The sequence below is a fragment of the Chelonia mydas genome, chromosome 4 (genome assembly GCF_015237465.2).
Source record: "Chelonia mydas isolate rCheMyd1 chromosome 4, rCheMyd1.pri.v2, whole genome shotgun sequence".
In the NCBI taxonomy this organism is placed as follows: domain Eukaryota; kingdom Metazoa; phylum Chordata; order Testudines; family Cheloniidae; genus Chelonia; species Chelonia mydas.
The window spans coordinates 139,937,084-139,956,372 of record NC_057852.1 but is presented as its reverse complement, the minus strand read 5'-3'; the positions used below and the strand labels follow the sequence as shown (position 1 = coordinate 139,956,372).

The 19,289-nt window shown below is 53.6% G+C and overlaps 1 protein-coding gene across 1 annotated transcript; it reads right to left on the bottom strand.

Annotated features, from left to right (window-relative positions):
- Positions 1 to 214: 214 nt before the first annotated feature.
- On the bottom strand, positions 215 to 18,192 carry LOC119566160 (C-type lectin domain family 4 member F). The gene is made up of 8 exons (XM_043544986.1): positions 17,997 to 18,192; positions 11,419 to 15,395; positions 8,490 to 8,597; positions 4,730 to 4,837; positions 3,478 to 3,576; positions 2,578 to 2,729; positions 1,574 to 1,692; positions 215 to 668 (listed from the first exon to the last, which is right to left on the bottom strand). Exons 2-8 carry the CDS (start codon positions 11,477 to 11,479, stop codon positions 506 to 508), a joined length of 810 nt encoding a protein of 269 aa, XP_043400921.1. The 5' UTR covers positions 11,480 to 15,395; positions 17,997 to 18,192; the 3' UTR covers positions 215 to 505.
- Between the last annotated feature and the right edge of the window lie 1,097 nt (positions 18,193 to 19,289).

The window sequence follows — 19,289 nt, the reverse complement described above, 5'->3', positions numbered from 1 at the left end:
GAATTCATGGCACAGCAGCGCAGGGATTGGAGAATTCGAACGGCTGTTGAATCCAATCTCCCAGTTGAGCATGAATTTATTTCCTCGATGGCCCAAACATATTTGGCGACATACCTTCCTTACCATATACAATTGGGCATTTTAAATGTATATATAGATGGTTCTGATATCATCATGACATCTGATCAAAAGGTGCAAAAATTAGAAATTCAAGTCAGGCAAATAATTATTTATGGGCTGATTATGAAACAATAACTCTATGATCCAAGGACTTTATTTTGTGACAGACCTGGAAACATACAAATTACGGAGCCATGCACACTGAGCGGCATAAGGACAGCTGTCTCTGCTACAGCAGAAATATCACACCAAGACAAAGCGTCCCTGCAATGCACATGCCAAGCGGCCCCCGCCAGTGCACAGGGCTCCTCATCGGCAGGTGGCTGGAAAACATGCTCCATAGCTTGGAAATTAAGGCGCTTTCTGAGGTACTGGGACCTGCATGTCACAGCCCAGCCTGTCCATGGGCCTGCTTACAAATCCACCTAGAAGGCAGATTGCAGTTGGCATCATTCCACAAATTCAGCTTGCTTGGGCGGATCTCCACACAGTCTTCTCTGCCTCCTGTCCCCTGATGCCAGTTGTCTGGCTGATTCTGCTCCCAGAACCTACAGATCAGAGTGTTAATGTCTCAGTGGAGAACCACAGCCAATTCCTGAGCTCAGTTCTGCTCTGTGGACTCTGTTGTTGGCAGGGGACCACAACACCCAGAAATGACGCAGTGACGCGATCCACCCCCGGCCACCCCTCAGGGTTCTCCACAGCACTCGTGGCCATGGTAACGAAGGGATTCTGAGGACAAGGGGTAGCAACTGCCCTGCGCCTGATGGGCCAGCAAAGAGCCAAAGTCAGTTTGTGGCTCCAAATGCTGAGCAGCAGCAGCTCAGATCTCAGCGCCCAGAACCAAAGCACGTGGCCCAGCACGTCCCAGGAACACCCCGAGGTGAGAACGCAGGAACGGAGAGAGAGGGCAGCAGGGGTCATTCATTAACTTCTCCATGGCCCTGGTTATGGGACGCGTCCACAGCCCACTGAGGTCATTGCATCGACTGCAGCTGGCTCCGGCCAGGCCCCCGGGCCCTACAGCCTCCCCTTCCCCAGCCGGAGAGAGGGGAGAGCGCAGAGCAATCCCAAGGAGAGCGCTGAACCCTGCCACTCACGCCAGACTGACCTGGCTGTACTGAGTTGACTTGGGGCCAGATCCTCAGCTGGTGTAAATGGATGTGGTTCATTCAAGTCAATGCCGAGTTACCCCAGGTGTGGCTCTGGCCCTTGGTCTCAGTGGGCACTGAACACACACTCCGTGTTTAGGCTCCTGCTCTAAGCAAAGGGGCATTAGTAGAAATTCCTGAGAGGATTAATTGCTGTTGGGTGGCAGTGCCCAGGGGCCTCCCTCAGGATCGGGCCCACTGTGCCAGGTGCTGCATAGACGCAAGGGGCCTTACAGACGCTGCCCGAAACAGCTGGTGACCAAACGTGTAATAAATAATCACGTATCTCCAGCTTTACTCACCCCCTGCTTGCGTCTGCTCTGAATTCTGTGCCATCCACCCAGCGCCAGATGCCTTCTGTCCCCCGGTCGGTGAGTCCAATCCAGTGACTTCCTCCCTTGGTCTCGTTGGAGAGAAACTCCTGCACGACACAGTTTGCAGCGTGTCCAGGTCACTCAAGAGAGGCTGCAGGATGCAGCCACAGCTGCCTGGGCTGAGCAGATTTTGGGCGAGAGGAAAGGGCATCCGGTGGTGTGAACAGGGCACTGGGCAGCCCCAAACACTGACAGTGACGAGCTGGGAGACCCCGAGGGAGTCCTGGAGCAGCTCTGTGTCTTTGTCTGCATCTGTATCCGAATGGGGCTAACAACAGCGACCTGTCTCAGAACGCTCCCCACCACGGCCGCCTCAGAGCTGGGTGCGGCAGTTACTGACGGGCACCTCAGAGTTCACATCGGCCCCCTGCCCTTGGAGGCGGCAAAGCTAGGAGCAGAGAACTGGGTGCAAAGTCTGGCCCTGCAGGAGGGTGGGATTTTCCTCCTCAGAAAGTGCTCCAGAGGCCTGGGGTGAGGGCTACCGTGGGCACGTGGGGAGAGAGGATTCTCTGAGAGGTGCATGGCCCCTTGCTCACAAGCCTTCCAGATACAGGCTTCTAGATTGCCCAGCAGGAGCTCAGGACTGGGAGGAGGGATCAAAGCGGGTTCTCACTGGGAAAGGTCAGTGGGTTTTCAGGAAATGCTACATTGGAAGTAGGGAAAATCAGAAATGAGCCTGACCCCAAATCCCCCTCTCCCGGCACGCCAGACTATGGGAAGTCCAGATCCTGGCACTGTTCCTCTGCCCATCTCTGCTTTTAAACTGATGGGTGAATCCCCTGAGTCAGGTTCCAAGGCTTGGCATCCTCTCCGATGGTTTGCCACAAGGCATGTTGCAGATTTGCTACCTCACCTGCCACCTTCCACCTCCTTCTGGTACGAAACAAGGCACTGACCCATTATCCAAGCCCCTAGGAGGTTCCCTCACTCACCTGTTCCACCTGGGAGGAGACAGAGGTCAGGTGCGAGTCCTGAGACACACAGAACCGCTCGGCCTCGTCCCATGGCTTTTTTTCTTTTGAAAAGTAATAGAGGTTCCCACCATGAAACCTCCAGCCTCTGGAAAGCTTTGTCAGCACATGACCTAGGAGCAGAGACTGAGGTGAGAAACCTGGGCTAAAGTCACAGGGACACATGCAGGGAGCTCAGGGATTCTAGTGCTGCCTTCCCCTTCAACTGCCCCAAGCTCAGGGAACTTCTGAATCCTGATTCTCCAGCACCACAGTGGATAACTTTCATGGCCGAAGGAAGGATCCCAAAGAGCTCTGCAGAAAGCAGACACCATGGGGTGCAGCTGCATCTGGGGTGGACCATGGGCACTGGTCCCAGTGCAGAGCAGCAGGGCTGTAATGGGAAAGGGAGACTCATTGTTCAGCTGAGCTGGCAGGGGGAATTCAGGAGGGGGAATGTAGCTGCCCAAGGTGGAACATCCCCTGGTTCTGTATCAACAATTTTCAGTGATTGTAAGTGGTGAAGGTCTTGGGTCTTTCACACTTTAGCACCTCCCCGCACACCCTGCAGGGGGTGCTGGCTTGGTGAAAGTAACGCCCCATACACTGAAATGCCAGCATCACTTTTCGCCTGTGACCAGACAGGTTTGGAGAATCTAAGAAGAGCTGGTAGCTCCCGTTAGGCTAACGAGGCCCAGGGCGTAAGTTAACTGCACCCTGATCACCACGGTGTGGGCACAGGTGCAGCCACAGGTGATTTTTAATGAGCGAGAACTTGGTGCTGGTGGAAGGCGCTGCGCTGACAGCCTTGGAGCTGAAATGCTCCGTTTAGCCTCAGCCCCAGGAGAGACGGCACCAGCCGGCTCTGCAGCTAGTACTTACTGCAGCAACCTTGCTCTGCTGCTCGCGCTGCGCTGACGTTGTCCAGCTGGTCTTTCAGCATCCGGACTCCTGCCAGCGCTTCGTCCAGGAGCTGCAGACCTAGAAGAAAGTCACAGCGACTTCAGTGGAGATGCAGAACGCTTGATTACCAGCACAGGTAGTAGAGCAGCACCTGCAGGCCCCTGTGTGCCAGGCGCTGTACAGACAGGAGGGGACCGTCCCTGCTCTCAGCAGCTCACAGTCAAAATAGATTCTAGGTGAGAGAAATAAAGGATGATTTTCCTGCTGGGAAACTGAGGTGCAGGAAGACGGGCCCAAGGTCACACAGGAAGTTTGCAGCAGAGCTGGGAATTGAACCCAGCTCTCCTGAACTCTAGCCCGGTACCCCCAACCTACCCAGCCTCCTCCGCCCCATTCGCTCCTACCTTGTGAGCTGTGAGTGGGTCACCTGCGGCATGTGGCAGAGCTGGGGTTGCAGGAACATCCACGGCCCTGAGCCATGGCACTGGGCTCCAGGCCGGGATTTTCAACAGCCCAGCTTTCGGGTGTGCTCTGTGCCGGGGTTTTAGTTCAGGACCATCTTCTGACTGGACGCTGAATATCCTGATCCATAGCCCGGTTTGTATGTCCAGACCTGTGCCCGATCGACAGACAGTTGTGACACGTAGCCACAAGAGAGCGCCCTGCCTCCAGCAATGAGACTGTGGCAGTTACCCAAATTATGGTGGCTGCATGGGAAGGGCTCGGGGACTGGGGACTGGGGTAGAGGACACGTTGAGACCCACGAGCGCAGCTCCATGGGTGTCCTGCTTACCCCAGGGTCTGAACTGGGCCCTGTGTGTCTCATGAGCTGCATCTGTCTTTCCCGCGAATGCAGTCCTGACACTACGGGGGCCCTGGTGAAAACTATGGAGCGAAGGAAGCAACAGGGACAGGACGGAAGACGTTGACCACTAGGCAAACTGCTTAGGAGCATGGGACGGATGCAGCCAGCCTCCCACTGCCAGGAAGGGCGCTAGGAGGGAACCTGGAGCAGCCCCCCACCCCTGGGAACAGAGCCTCCGTTGGCAGAGGAATGTGCAGAGCAGCAGCTCATTAGACAGGGGGACGGGACCACCTGGCAGGGAAGTATGTGGAGGGGAGTAGGAGGATGCCAGGCACCCACCATACCTCTCGGCAGGAGAGTGCTCAGCTTCCAGGCCAAGGGAGGGGAGCCGACCCTGATGCCTGAGACCCTCGTCCTGCGACTTACTGTCCGATTCCTTTGCTGACGTATCCAAGGCGTTGTCAGGCCGCAGAGAGACTTGGAGCTTCTGCACCGCTTCTTCAACCGCTTGCAGCTTGCTCTGTGCCCGGAAATCTAGAAATCACATGTCTGCGGGTCAGCGACCAAACTGAACTGCGGCTGGAGACCAGCCACGTCCAGAGAAGGAATCTGCTCCAAGTGCGAGCCTGTTCTCTAGGACTTCTTTTATTTTAATCTTGGAAAGCTTCCCTCCCGAGGAGGGACACGGGCAAAGCCAAGGCCCCGTTTGGGGCTCTCTCCTGGTGTATGTTACACCGTCTTAACATAGGGCGTCAGCTCCCTGGAGCAGGGAGCTACAAACTCCAGCATCGCAGATTGAGATTAAATCTCAGGACAAACTTCCTGACTGTGAGACCAGCAGGACGATGGAACGGACGCCTAGGGGGGTTGTGGAAGCTCCTTCCTGGGAGGTTCCAAAAGGAGGCTGGAGCCGTCTGTCTGGGATGGGTCGGACACAACAGCTCCTGCATCTTGGCAGCGGGTTAGACTGGAGGCCCTTGCGGTCCCTTCTGACCTTATGGTTCTGTGAGTCTATGGCCTCATTTTACTGTGTGTTTTTGCAGCACCTAGCGCTATGGAAAGCAGGACCTGGGTGCAGCTTCAGGGCACTGGCAGTCCAAGTGCTTATTAACGATCCTGACCGCTCTGCTCCTGGTGTTTCTCAGGGGCCTGTCTGCTACCTTTAGGCCCAGACCCTTCAAGGTGTTCAAGCAACAAACTCCCAGGGATTTCAATGGAAACCAGAAGCCCAAATGCCTCTGAGGATCTGGGCTTGCAAGGCTGATGGCCAGCTGCTCAGATGGTGTAAATCTGACTTCAGAGGAGCTCCTTCGATTTACACCTGCAGAGCATCTGTCCCTAAAAATCAGCCTTTCACTCCCCTGAGAGCTGCAGGGCCAACACAGCGATGCCCCAGGGAACCAGCTTCTCTCCCAGCTCGTGCATCAACAGACTTGTGATCTGAGTGCTGTCTGCAGACTCTTTCCTGCGATCCATCGTACGTCTCTGGCTCCTTTCACTGCAGTATCTGAGCACCTCGCAGTCTTTAATATATTATTTAATGTCACACAACACCCCTGTGAAGTAGGGAAGTCTCCTCCCCCCATTTTACAGGTGGAGAACTGAGGCAGAGACAGCTCTCATAGACCTTACAGCCAGAAGGGCCCATCATGATCATAATCTGACCTCCTGCAGACTACAGAACCTCACCCACCCATTCCTGTAATGGGCCCTTAACCTCTGCCTGAGTTACTGATTTAAAGACTTCAAGTTACAGAGAATCCACCATTTACACTAGTTCAAACCTGCTAGTGACCCGTGTCCCATGCTGCAGAGGACGGCAAAAAACCTCAGGGTCTCTGCCAATCTGATTTGGGGGAAAATTCCTTCCCGACCCCATTGAAAGGTGGATCAGGACCTAGTTAAATGGGAGACTACAACGGGTCATGCTCAAAGGTGAACTGTCAGGTTGGAGGGAGGTTACTAGTGGAGTTCCTCTGGAATTGGCCTTGGGACAAATCTTATTTAACGTTTTCATTAAAGACCTTGGCACAAAAAGCGGGAGTGCGCTAATGAAATCTGCAGATGACACCAAGTTGGGAGGTATTGCCATGGTGGAGGAGCACCAGAATATCCTAGGAGTAGAGCTGGACAACCTTGAAACCTGGAGTAGTCGAAATGGGATGAAATTCAGTAGTGCAAAGTACAAGGTCATGCACGTAGGGATTAACAGGAATATTAATCCCCATCTTCTCCAATTTGACTCATAATTCCCCAAGTGGAACTCTATCAAATGCCACTGAAATCCAGATAGATGAGATCTACTGCATTTCCTTTCTCTAAAAAATCAGTCCTCTCCTCAAAGAAAGAGAAGGTTGGACTGGCACGATCTACCTTTTGTAAAACTGTGTTGTATTTTATTCCAATTACCGTTAACCTCTATGCCCCTAACTACTTTCTCCTTCCACATTCGTTCGAAGACCTAGCAGACAATTGAGGTCAAACTAAAAGGTCTGTAGTTTCCCAGATCACTTTTTTCCTCCCCCCCTTTCAGATCCTTGAGTTCTTCAGCCCAGTCCACTCCCCTAGTTCATTGCCTTAATATTTTAAAGTTTGCCCTTTTGAAATCAAGGCCCCTAGTTGCAGACCTAGTTTTGTTTATCCTTCCATTTAGTTGAAACTGAATTAGCTCATGATCACACGAACCAAGGTTGTCCCCTACAACCAGTTCTTCTCTGGATGTCCTCCCGACTCACCAACACCAATCTAAAATGGCATCACCTCTTCTTGGTTTGGTGACTATTTGGTGGAGAAATCTGTCAGCTCTCACAGCCAGGAAAGCGTGGGCCCTACAGAACGCCACTGCCTCTCCCACAAACTCTCCTTAAAACCGTGCACTCTAACTCCTCTGTCTCCAGTTGTTTGCTGACTTCTTTGCCACTCCATTGCTTGCATTTATAGGCCTCCTAGTCAGGGAAGCCCCGCCCTGATCTGATCTGATCAAGGGCTCTGCATCTCTCAGCGCACTACCCGTACCAGCCTCTGCAAACTGAACGCAACAAACCAGCCAGCAAACTCTCAAGAACCCACTCTCCAGAGGTGACGCACAGGGGTGCGTGTGCAGGGTGAAGCACCCCCCAGATTTCTGCTTGGCATGCCGGGGGTGGGGAGGAGGAAGAGGGGCTCTGTCCTTCTCCCGCTGATACTGACCCCAGCGTAATCGGCCCCGTCCCTGGCAGCCGGGCCCGGGCAGGGAGTGGAAGGGGCAGGACCAGCCACTTCTCACGTCGGCTGCTCGGGGTCGCTGCTCTGTGCGGCGCAGCAACTGCCTGAGACAGCCTGCTTAGGAGGTGGCGGGGCTGCCCCACCAAGGCCAGGCTACCAGGGACAGGGGTCGAGCAAGCTGGAGTCCCCTCTCCCCCTGGCACATTTCCGGCTCCCTCGGCGCCTGTCCCCAGCAGCCAGGCCATGGTGGGTCCGGCGCCATGCCCCCAGCCAGGTTCTCTCAGGCAGGTGCTGCACTGCCCAAAGCAGTGACCTGGAGCACCAGTCGTCGATGCCACTCACTGCCCCTAAGGAACAGGGGCTTGTCTCCCCTCTCCTCCAAGAGCTCTCCACTCAAACTCCCCTGATTTCAGCTCTGTTTGCTGGCTCCAGGGCAGGGAATTAAACCCAGCAATCGGAGCCCCAGACAACTGCCCGAAGCTCTGGGCCGTCCAGTCTCTCCGTAGGGCAGGCATTTCAATTGTGCCATGAGGACACCTGGGGCTGAGGCTCATGCTGGTGCTATGTGGTCAGGAAAGGACCCAGCTTGACCCTCAGAGCGCAGGTTGAGCATGTGGGTCTGCCACATGTGATCTGAAGTCACAGGGGTGAAGTTCAGGCAGGATGAAGTACACCTAGACCATCCCTGACAGGTGGTTGTCTAACCTCTTCTTGAAATCTCCAGTGATGGGGATTCCCTAGGTGACCTGGGCCAGTGCTTGACCATCGTTAGACTTGGAAGGTTTGTGCTCATATCAAACCAGTAGGGCAAGATCTTTCAACTCCATTCGAACTCCCTCGAGTAGGAGATTTATCTGAAGGGACAGACTGGAAACACAGTTGACATTCTGCTGAAATGTGGGGGCGCTCCGCCCCCCAGTTGAGCAAGCTGGCCTGTATGGAAGTTGGCCAACGTGGGCCTTGGAGCCGCAGCTGAACTTACATAGAAGCGTCACAGCAAGGAGGGTCACAAGCGTCAGGAGCAGAAGGCCAGCAGTGACGATCCGCCCCGCCCCGCGCCGCCAAGGGACCGATGTCTCGGTAGGATTTCCTTGAAGGAGAAGAAGAAACATATCCGTGGAAAGTGACAGCTCAAATGCCAGTGACCACGGAAACTCCATCCCCCAAATCTAATCACTGTTCAGCCTCCTGTTCCCTGACTGTGGTTAACAGCAACAGCAGAATCAGGCCAAATAAGGTCAGAATCGACCTGAACTTGAATCTGAAAAGCCACCCTCCCTACATCGGGGTGACGGTAGCGCCAGGCAGGCGCCCTGTGAGAGAGAGCTGGAAGCAGGCTTTTCCCCCTGTCTAAGCCTTTCTTGAGAGGGAAGTTTAGGGCTTGTGAAGTCCATGCCCAAAGGAGTATTTTTAAATGAGAAAAGGAACCTGAAACAACTTACGAAATATCAAAACAAGGAGGCAGTGAAATGAGGGGAAATGATTCTTTGCAGGAGAAAAGTGGGGCTGACAGCAGCAGTGTGCTCAGAAGGGCCTTTCTACAGCATCCCTGTCTAATAACCCATCCCCAGGATGCTGGGCTCCTCACTGCAAGGCAGCCAAGGGGTGGCTCACAGGGCAAAGCCAGAAGTCTGTGTCTCCCCTGCACATTAAAGGCAGAAGACTAGAGCTGCATTCGAGCCAGGATCTATGTGTTGACAGAAGTAAGTGTGCTCTGTGTGCTCTGGATTTGGTCTCCCCAAGCTGAACAGCAGCTGCTTGGAGACGCAAGACTGTCAGATTCTCCTCTCCCTGAAAGTCTCAGCCTGCTGCACCCCCTCCCTGTCTGTGGGCCTCAGCCATTCGCTTACAGTGCTCCCCCATGGGGTGTGGTTCCTGGAACCAGAAGACAACACTCAGATGCCCAGATAATCCCCTTACATTGCAGAAGTGACTTCTCTCACTCTAACCAAAGGGTGAAGCTGCCTCTCACTAATGTGCTAAGTTTACAGTTCTCAGCCTTTACTGAAACAGATTCTGGGAGGAGCTTCTCTGTCACCTAGCACAGGCTACATTTCCCCTTGGGTTTTCCTTTGCCGCTGCGGAGAGCCTAGCTGAGCTCGGTGGCTAGCTGCAGCTGCATATTGAACCTCACGTCCTCACCAGCACCCTCCACTTCCGTCAGCCCCGTGTCCCTGCCTGTCTCTAGACCCTTCCTGGGCTTCTTTCATGTGTTCAAAATCAGAACAGCTGGCACATGGCATCTGGATTGCACTGAGACCAAAGGGGATAAGAAAGCCCCGGAGGAGGCCCTTGTTCAGCTGACAGCTGTACCACCAAATAGAAGAACATGAGAACGGCCAGATTGGGTCAGATCAAGGGTCCATCCAACCCAGTGTCCTGTCTTCCGACAGTGGCCAGTGCCAGGTGCCCCGGAGGGAATGAGCAGAACAGGGAATCACCAAGTGATCCATCCCCTGTCGCCTGTTCCCAGCTTCTGGCAGACAGAGACTGGGGACACCATCCCTGCCCAGCCTGGCTAATAGCCATTGATGGACCTATCGGCCATGAACTTATCTAGTTCTTTTTTGAACCCTGTTATAGTCTTGGACTTCACAACATCCTCTGACAAGGAGTTCCACAGGTTGACTGTGCGTTGTGGTAAGAAATTCTTCCTTTTGTGTGTTTTAAACCTGCTGCCTATTCATTTCACTTGGTGACCCCTAGTTCTTGTGTTATGAGAAGGAGTAAATAACACTTCCTTATTTACTTTCTCCACACCAGTCACGACTTTATAGACCGCTATCATATCCCCCCTTAGTCGTCTCTCTTGCAAGCTGAATAGTCCCAGTCTTATTAATCTGTCCTCATACGGCAGCCGTTCTGTACCCCTAATCATTTTTGTTGCCCTTTTTTGAGAAGGGGCGACCACATCTGCACACAGTACTCGAGATGTGGGCGTACCATGGATTTATACAGAGGGAATACGATATTTTCTGTCTTCTTATCTCTGCCTTTCTTAATGATGCCCAACGTTCTGTTCGCTTTTCTGACGGCCGCTGCACAGTGAGTGGATGTTTTCAGAGAACTCTCCACACTGACCCAAGATCTCTTGCTTGAGTGGTAACAGCTAATTTAGACCCCATCATTTTATAGGTATAATTGGGATTGTTTTCCAAGGTGCATCACTTTGCATTTATCAAGACTGAATTTCATCTGCCATTTTGTTGCCCAGTCACCCAGTTTTGTGAGATCCCTTTGTAGCTCTTCGCACTCTGCCTGTGCTGGGAGCTTTAGGAAAACAGCTTGGTCCTTATCTCAGAACTTCCAGCTCCATTTGCTCCTTGGAGGTCCTTGGAGGAACAGATTCCCTTCCCCCTGTCCCCGAGCCCTGGGGAAAACCCTTCTCTGCTCACACAGCTAGCATCTCCCTACCCCTGCTCCTGGATAGAAGCACGTGCTCCGGCAGGGAAGGGGCAGAGGGTAAGGAAAGGAGGTGTCACTGTGAAATGGGGTGGATGAGAGGGAGCTGGTCCCCAGAAACGGGGGCTGTGAGGATTTGACCCAGGCGATCTCCTCCTGCAAGAGGCTGATGGTGGCAGTGGGCTGGGGTCGGGGAGCCTGGATGGCTTTTATGGCCAGCCCATGCCACTGCTCTGCCCAGCAGGAGGTTGGGATGCTGTGCAGGGACTCTCATCTCTCCTCCCTGTGCCCTTCTCCCGTTGGGGACTGGCAGGGGAGAGAATGACTGGGAAGGACTGACCGAGTACCCTCGCCCACTGCCCGTGGTGCTGTCCAGCCAGCACAAGGCTGAGCTCTGGGGACGTGGTCAGTGGAGCAAGCGATCGCTGCCCAGAGCGCTGATGCAGAGACCACAAAGCCAAGGAAAGGCCAGCGGGAGTCCAGGGTCCAGTGCAGCCTCTTGTGCTTACCTTTTGGCTGGGGAGCAGCTTCCATCATCCCCAGGTTCTCATAGATATTCTCCCTCTCCATTCTCCTGCCTTCGCGCTGAGCCGAGACCCGATCGCTGGCAGGTAGATCCTTTCAGCGGCCTGCTGGGTTAGAGCCTCCCTCTGACGCAGCCCTGGCCCAGAAATAGAAATGGGGAGGATGCCTGGTGGTGAGAGCCACCCTGTCACCAGCTGGGCCATGTGTGGTCAGGCCTCGTGGTGGAAGTGAGACTTCAGCTAATGGGCTCGAGCTGGGTCCAGCATGGGCAGCATCCAGGAAATGGGCCCAGGGTCAGAAGCCAAATGCCAGAGCCAGGGTGGGAGTACAGCAGAGTCCTCAGCCAGAGGCGGAGCCCGGGATCAGTACCAGAGAGACAGAAGCCGAAGCCAGAAGTGAGGGGCCAAGCAGTGAGTGAGGCAGAGGCAGGGCTGGGCATCAAACCAGACGTCTGAAGCCCAAGGGGAGCAGGGGCTGGAGCAGAGCAGGAGCAGGGCCTGGAAGCCGGCTGGAGGAGGGACTGGACGACGGGGAAACACAGCTGCCATGGGCAAGATACACATTGAGCAGCCAGTGAGCTCATCTGGGTGCCAGGCGTCTAAGCAGGCCTGGTGAGCCGGCAGCCGGCCAGCGCTGTGGCTCCTCCGGCAGGTCCCAGGAGCAGCAGGTGGCCTTATAGGTTGTCTAGCAGGGAGGTTATTCAGAGAGCCGGCCAGCCGCTGTCCCTCCTGGTCTGGTCCCTGACAAGACCTGGCAATAGGGACTCCTGGTTTCTATTCCTTCCTCTACTCCTGACTCACTGGGAGACCTTGGGCAGGTTACCTCACCTGTCTGTGCCTCAGTTTCCCCCATCTATTTACCATTTTAAGGAAATAGGAGGGGGATCAGGGTGGATCAGGGCTTTGAGCCTTTCACCTCAAGACAGATGGGTAAAAGCCAACCAAAGTTGCCAAGTCTCATGAGATAAATATGCCACCCTGCCTTTCAAAAACAAGCCCAAGTCATCCCAAAACAAGCAGGTCGGTAAGAGGTGACTTGAGCTCCCCCAGGTTGGCCAGCAACCCCCACAGGTTCCTGGTCCATCTTCCCTGCTCAGCCAGCATCCCCTGTTTTTCTCCTCTGACAGCCCTGCACCCCCACCCTTTCGGGAACCATGGGGGAGGGGCAGAAGATGAGGTGAGGAAAGGTGGGAAGGATGGGGAGGAAGGATGTGGGTGTAGGGGAGAGGCGGTTGGAGGGGGAAGAATTGGGTGTGGGAGGGGCTGTTGGAGGGGGAAGGAGAGGGAGGGAGTGGAGGGGAGAGGCGGTTGGATGGGGAAGCAGGCGGTTGGATGGGGAAGGAGGGGGAGGGGAGGTAACTGGATGGGGGATGGAGGGGGAAGGGAGGGCAGAGGCGGTTGGATGGGGGAAGGGAGGGGAGGGGTGGAGGGGAGAGGCGGTTGAATGGGGAAGCGGGGAGGGGAGGTGTCATAAATATAAAGGGAAAGGTAAACACCTTTAAAATCCCTCCTGGCCAGAGGAAAAACCCTTTCACCTGTAAAGGGGTACGAAGCTAGGATAACCTCGCTGGCACCTGACCACAATGACCAGTGAAGAGACAAGATACTTTCAAAAGCTGGAGGGGGAGAGAAACAAAGTCTCTCTCTGTCTGGGTGATGCTTTTGCCGGGGTCAGAACAGGAATGGAGTCTGAGAACTTAGCAAGCAATCTAGCTAGATCTGCGTTAGATTCTGTTTTGTTTAAATGGCTGAGAAAATAAGTTGTGCTGAATGGAATGTAGATTCCTGTTTTTGTGTCTTTTTGTAACTTAAGGGATTCTCTATGTTTTGAATCTAATTACCCTGTAAGGTATTTACCATCCTGAGTTTAGAGAGGTGATTCTTTTACTTTTTCTTTAATTAAAATTCTTCTTTTAAGAATCTGATTCCTTTTTCATTGTTCTTAAGATCCAAGGATTTGGGTCTGTGTTCACCTATGCAAATTGGTGAGGATTTTTATCAAGCCTTCCCCAGGAAAGGGGGTGTAGGGTTTGGGGAGGAAAAGACATTTCCAAGCGGGCTCTTTCCCGGTTATATATCTGTTAGACGTTTGGTGGTGGCAGCGATAAAGTACAAGGGCAAAAGGTAAAATAGTTTGTACCTTGGGGAAGTTTTAACCTAAGCTGGTAAAAGTAAGCTTAGGGGGTTTTTCCTGCAGGTGCCCACATCTGTACCCTAGAGTTCAGAGTGGGGAAGGAACCTTGACAGGAGGTGATAGGAGGGGGAAGAGAGGGGAACGGTGGTTGGAGGGAAAAGGAGAGGGGGAGGCGAGAGATGGGTGGATGGAGAAGGAGGGAGTGGAGGGGAGAGGTGGTTCGATGTGGGGACGAGGCATGAGGGAAGAGGAAGACAGCACTCCGGGGCTGGATCTAGGGGGGCTGCCGCACCCCCTGGCTGGAAGTGGTTTCCATCACACTCAGGGTTTACAGTTGGGTCCAGTGGCTCTCAGCCCCCCACTATACACATTGTTCCAGCCCCCTATGCCCAGCATTTTATGGCCCCCTCTTGAGGGTGGGGCTCTGGCGAGAGCGTAAAGGCATCACCCCCATGCGCCGCGTGTGCGGTTGGCTGTCGGAGGTCATGCAGCGGCGGGGCTGGGCCTGGGGAAGCCTGTGCCCTCTCCCCTCCTGGGATGCCCCCAGTTCCACCCCAGCCATGGCAGTCCTGCTCTGTGTCCTGGCCCCGCTTGTGTTGTGGGGCCTCCAGCATCATCCTGCTGAAGCACGGTGAGGGGCAGGCTGGGGGCAGTGTGGGGGCCAGGCCTGTGTCCTGCTCCTTGACTCCGGACCGTGGCGCCCTGGGCAGTCACCCATGCCACCCGCCCCGAAGGCCAGCCCCATCCTATGGGCATCCACGACTGTCCACATCTGCATATTTTCCCTGTGTGTGATCATCCACAGGTGGGAGTTCTGCTGTCAAAAGAGACAGAACCTGCTCGCTGCTCCTGCGGTAACATGGGCTGACAGGGGCACTTGTGGAATCAAAGTTTACTGGGTTACACAAGCACTCTGGTGAGTGTGAGCAGCACTGGTGCAAGCAGCCAAGTGGGCACATGCCCAGCGATACACAAACTTTGGTGGCTGAACGCTGACCTAACTTTGTAGCGGAGACGCGGCCTCGGTAGCCGTCTCTGAGGCTGTACGGGAAGTTTCAGGAAGGCCAAGCAGCCTTGCAGGTTCCACACATTCCCCGAGAGCTGAGCCGGCCAGAGCTCAGGGGGGAAAGGCTCAGACATGGGAGCTGGGGGCAGCCCTGGGGCTTGGTGGCTGATCCATGCGGGACCAAGAGCTGTGAAGGCTGCATCCCAGTTCCCGAGCCACCTTGGAAACGGGCTCCGGATTCCCCATCTCACTGAACGACGAGGAGACGGTTGTCTGGTGTCTGTTAGCCGTGGGACGGGAAGTGCTGCTGGCCGCACGCATCTTTGGACTGGTGTTTGCTGAGGAGACTCCGAGGCGCTGGGCGGGGATGGAGAGGCCGCCATTCTCCTCAGGCCCCGGAGACTCCCGAGGGGGGACACATACGTTTGGAGCCCCCCGCGGCCCCAGAGACTGAGAAATGATCTGCCAGAGCTCGGAGGGGAATGCTCTGAAGGTGTGGCCGAAACTCCACAAGTGAGTGTTGTGCTGTAACCTTGCACTGAAACACATGTAACAGCAACAGCCCCGGGAGTCTCCGTAAGGAACCCCGCAGATTTATTGCCTACCCGTGCTGCTGAAGGGACTGAAAAGTATCCCACATCCTGCCTGCGAGGGTCTGTGTGTGTGTTAAACGGTCGCTCACTAAGAAATTGTCTGGGACTCTCTGGGCTGACTGGCCGCTGTCGTTAACCGCTTCAGGCAGGGGCTGGGCTGTGCAATACTTTTCTTTTTTGAAGTCCTGAGAAGACAGCGATCAGGCCAGCGCTTCAGCAGGGAGTTGTGCTGAGGGGGAGGGAAGGGGGTGCCACAGTTACACATAATACTGCTTCCACCGCCTCCCCTAGCCCATTGCATCTCTGTGCACTTCTCCAGCATCGCCCTGGGACAGCACTGCCTGACTCCCGGCAGCCTGCCAGGCGGGTGGTGTCACGGGGCGGGCTGGCCCTTTTAGGGGATTTGGGCTCAGCCCCATCAATGTGCCGTTAGCCCCCATCTCCCCCCCAACCCCCAGGTGATGGGTTTGGGATGCTGGCTGCATCAGACATCACATGATGGTAGCCTGGGGTAGGGGCAGGTCTGCTTGTAAAATGGAGCCTGCTGTACCACAGAGGGGAGACAAGGGGCTCAGAATCATAGAATCATGGAATATCAGGGTTGGAAGGGACCACAGGAGGTCATCTAGTCCCACCCCCTGCTCAAAGCAGGACCGATCCCCAATTAAATCATCCCAGCCAGGGCATTGTCAAGCCTCACCTTAAAAACTTCTAAGGAAGGAGATTCCATCACCTCCCTAGGTAACGCATTCCAGTGTTTCACCACCCTCCTAGTGAAAAAGTTTTTCCTAATATCCAACTTAAACCTCCCCCACTGCAACTTGAGACCATTACTCCTTGTCCTGTCATCCGCTACCACTGAGAACAGTCTAGATCCATCCTCTTTGGAACCCTTTTCAGGTAGTTGAAAGCAGCGATCAAATCTCCCCTCATTCTTCTCTTCTGTAGACTAAACAATCCCAGTTCCCTCAGCCTCTCCTCGTAAATCATGTGTTCCACTCCCCTAATCATTTTTGTTCCCCTCCGCTGGACTCTCTGCAATTTTTCCACATCCTTCTTGTAGTGTGGGGCCCAAAACTGGACACAGTACTCCAGGTGAGGCCTCACCAATGTCGAATAGAGGGGAACAATCACGTCCCTCGATCTGCTGGCAATGCCCCTACTTATACATCCCAAAATGCCATTGGCCTTCTTGGCAACAAGGGCACACTGCTGACTCATATCCAGCTTCTCGTCCACTGTCACCCCTAGGTCCTTTTCCGCAGAACTGCTGCCGAGCCATTCGGTCCCTAGTCTGTAGCGGTGCATTGAATTCTTCCATCCTAAGTGCAGGACTCTGCACTTGTCTTTGTTGAACCTCATCCGATTTCTTTTGGCCCAATCCTCCAATTTGTCTAGGTCCCTCTGTATCCTATCCCTACCCTCCAGCGTATCTAACACTCCTCCCAGTTAAGTGTCATACTAAAAAAGAAAGACATAGGGGGCTGGTGGGAGAGGCCCAGAGTCTTGCAAGGGGCTGGTAGAGCTCCCTCGCTCTGGGAGAGTTGGTGCCTGGGGCCCTGATAGGAGGGTAAAGGGCAGAAAGAGACCTGTGGAAGATCCAGAGCGGATCCAGGGTCAGGAAGGCATCAGGAAGCATCCTCCCCCACACCAGCCAGAGGGAAAGGCCTGGCTGGAGCTACCTGAGTGAAGGCCAGGAGCCAACCCTTACGGCCTTGTTGTCACTGCAGAAGAGGGATGTTAACTCATAGAATCATAGAACCATCGAGTTAGAAGGGGCCGCAAGGGTCATCTAGTCTAACCCCTGCCAAGATGCCAGGTTTGCTGTGTCTAAACCATCCCAGACAGTCGGCTAGCCCTTGAAACCCTCCAGCGAAGGAGCTTCCACAACCTCCCTAGGCATCTGTTCCATTGTCCTACTGCTCTTACAGTTGGGAAGTTTGTCCTGAGATTTAATGTCAATCTGCTGTGCTGTAGTTTGAACTCATCGCCTCTCGTCCTGCCATCTGTGGCAAAAGAGAACAACTTTTCTCCATCTTTTTTAAGTCAACCTTTCAAGTGTTTGAAGGCCACTGTCATGTCCCCCCGTAGTCTCCTCTTTTCCAAACCAAAATACCCAGTTCCTTCAGTCTTTGCTCAGACGCCTTGCATTGCATTCCATCCCTCTGATCATCTGTGTCCACGTCTGGATACTCTCCAGTTTCTTTACATCCTTTCTATACATTGGTGACCAAAACTGGACACAGTACTTCAGCTGACGCCTACCCAGCACCGAGTAGAGCAGTACTGTCACCTCCTGTGACTTGCATGCCGTGCCTCTGTTAATGCAACCTAAAATTGCATTTGCTTTTTCTGCAGCAGCATCGCATTGCTGACTCCTGTGGAGGTTGGGATCCACCACAACTCCCAGATCCTTCTCAGCCGTGCTGCTGCCAAGCCAGTTATCCCCCATTCTGTATTTGTGCATTTCGTTGTTCTTCCCTATGTGTAGCACCTTAGATTTGTCTTTGTTGAATTTCATCTTGTGGTCTATAGCCCAGTTCTCCAATTTAGCAAGATCCCTCTGAATTTTAGCTTTATCCTCCAAAGTGCTGCAACCCTCCCCTCCTAGCTTTGTGTCATCTGCAAACGTGATCAGTATGTTCTCCACACCTACGCCCAGGTCATTACTGAAGAGGTTAAAGAACACTGGACCTAGAACTTGAGTTAACTAACTTGAGGTAAAATCTGAGCGAAGACAAGGCAGTGTGTAGTTTTCACATGAGTTGTTAGCAGGTCAAGTTAAAGCCTGTGGAGGAGCCTAACAAGTAATGTGAAAAATATGACCTACCTTTTCTCCACGAGGTTTTAGCTTGTGTTAAGGGAGAACCTTTCTCCCCATCCAGACGAGGCCACCCGGCGCCTAGGAGCGCAGCAGGGGACTGCTTAGCATGGAGAAAAAGACTTTCAATTAAAATTAGAATCTTTTGGTTAATCCCAAATGACAAAATCTCCTGCCACACAGAGTACAAAGGGAGCCTGAATGCATGTTCTCTTGAGGTTAACGCTAGGCTGGGGTGTAACTTGGTTTTAACAGGAAACTCTCCTTTCCTCCGCTGAAAATGTTGTTTTTCACATTGGCTGAGGATGGAAGCTAGCTTACAAAAACCTCCTGATGCAGTAGGGCTGGGTTCTGCCACGCTAATCCACACTGGGTTATACCTTCCTCCACAAGCAGGCTCATTCATTCAAGGGGACCAGCTGCAAATTAAGGTATTGTCATAGTGAGTAAAAGTGGCAGAATCTCACCCTCTGGCTTGGTCTACATTACAGAGTTAGGTCAACGTAAGCTGCCTGACGTCGACCTATTCATGTCGGTGTACACACCAGAGCTTTGGTCCCACCGATGTAAGTGCCCTACTACACTGACATAATAACTCCGGGCATAGGCCTTATGTCAGTGTAGTCAGGGCAACATATTGTCTGTGTAGACACTGTGGGTTACTTACCTCGGCTGTTGGCTCATTCATGGAGCCATGAAATTGAGAAGAACACCGGGATGTGTGGGGAGCTCCAGCCTGAGTTTGGCTACGCCCTAGGCTCTTGGCTCCCTGCTCCCAGCCGAGCTGCTGCCCAGGCTCCCCAGCGAGGCCGGCCCACAACAGTTTGGCACCTGAGGCGGGGAGCTCAAATGACGCCCCCATGCCTCCTCGCTTGGGCCAAAACTTCGAAACTTCTCAATTCTGCCTTCTTCCGGTTCTACTCCTCTCATGGTACTGCTCTGCTACCTATCCAAATAAAGGAGAACTAACAACTTAAAATGCCTTGTTCAAAAATTTTAAGTAACATTTAACTTTCAAATGCCTGAACAGCAAATGTAACTTTCCTTATCTGCATGGTAAACACTGGCATTTGTATCTGTTTGAATAATCAAAGTGGTGCTTTTCTGTGCCGCCTGGGTTGCAAAGATTTGAACTGCTTCCTGAAGGTCCACAGTCTGGGCCAGCTCATGCTCTATTGAGATGGTTACAAGGCCGACCAGCCTCTCCTGTGTCACTGTGGAGTACAGATGTGTTATTATTAACTTCAGCTTGGAGAAGCTGCGTTCTCCACTGGCAACTGTTACAGGAAGTGTTAGACGTAT

Bases quoted from the DNA above. Each gene is read 5' to 3' on its own strand.
- LOC119566160 (XM_043544986.1), bottom strand. From the start codon at position 11,479: ATGGAGAGGGAGAATATCTATGAGAACCTGGGGATGATGGAAGCTGCT. The intron at 2,730-3,477 runs GTAAGTACTAGC...CTCTGCTCCTAG, and splicing joins AGCAGAGCAAGGTTGCTGCA to GTCATGTGCTGACAAAGCTT. The intron at 1,693-2,577 runs GTGAGTGAGGGA...TGTGTCGTGCAG, and splicing joins TCTCCTCCCAGGTGGAACAG to GAGTTTCTCTCCAACGAGAC.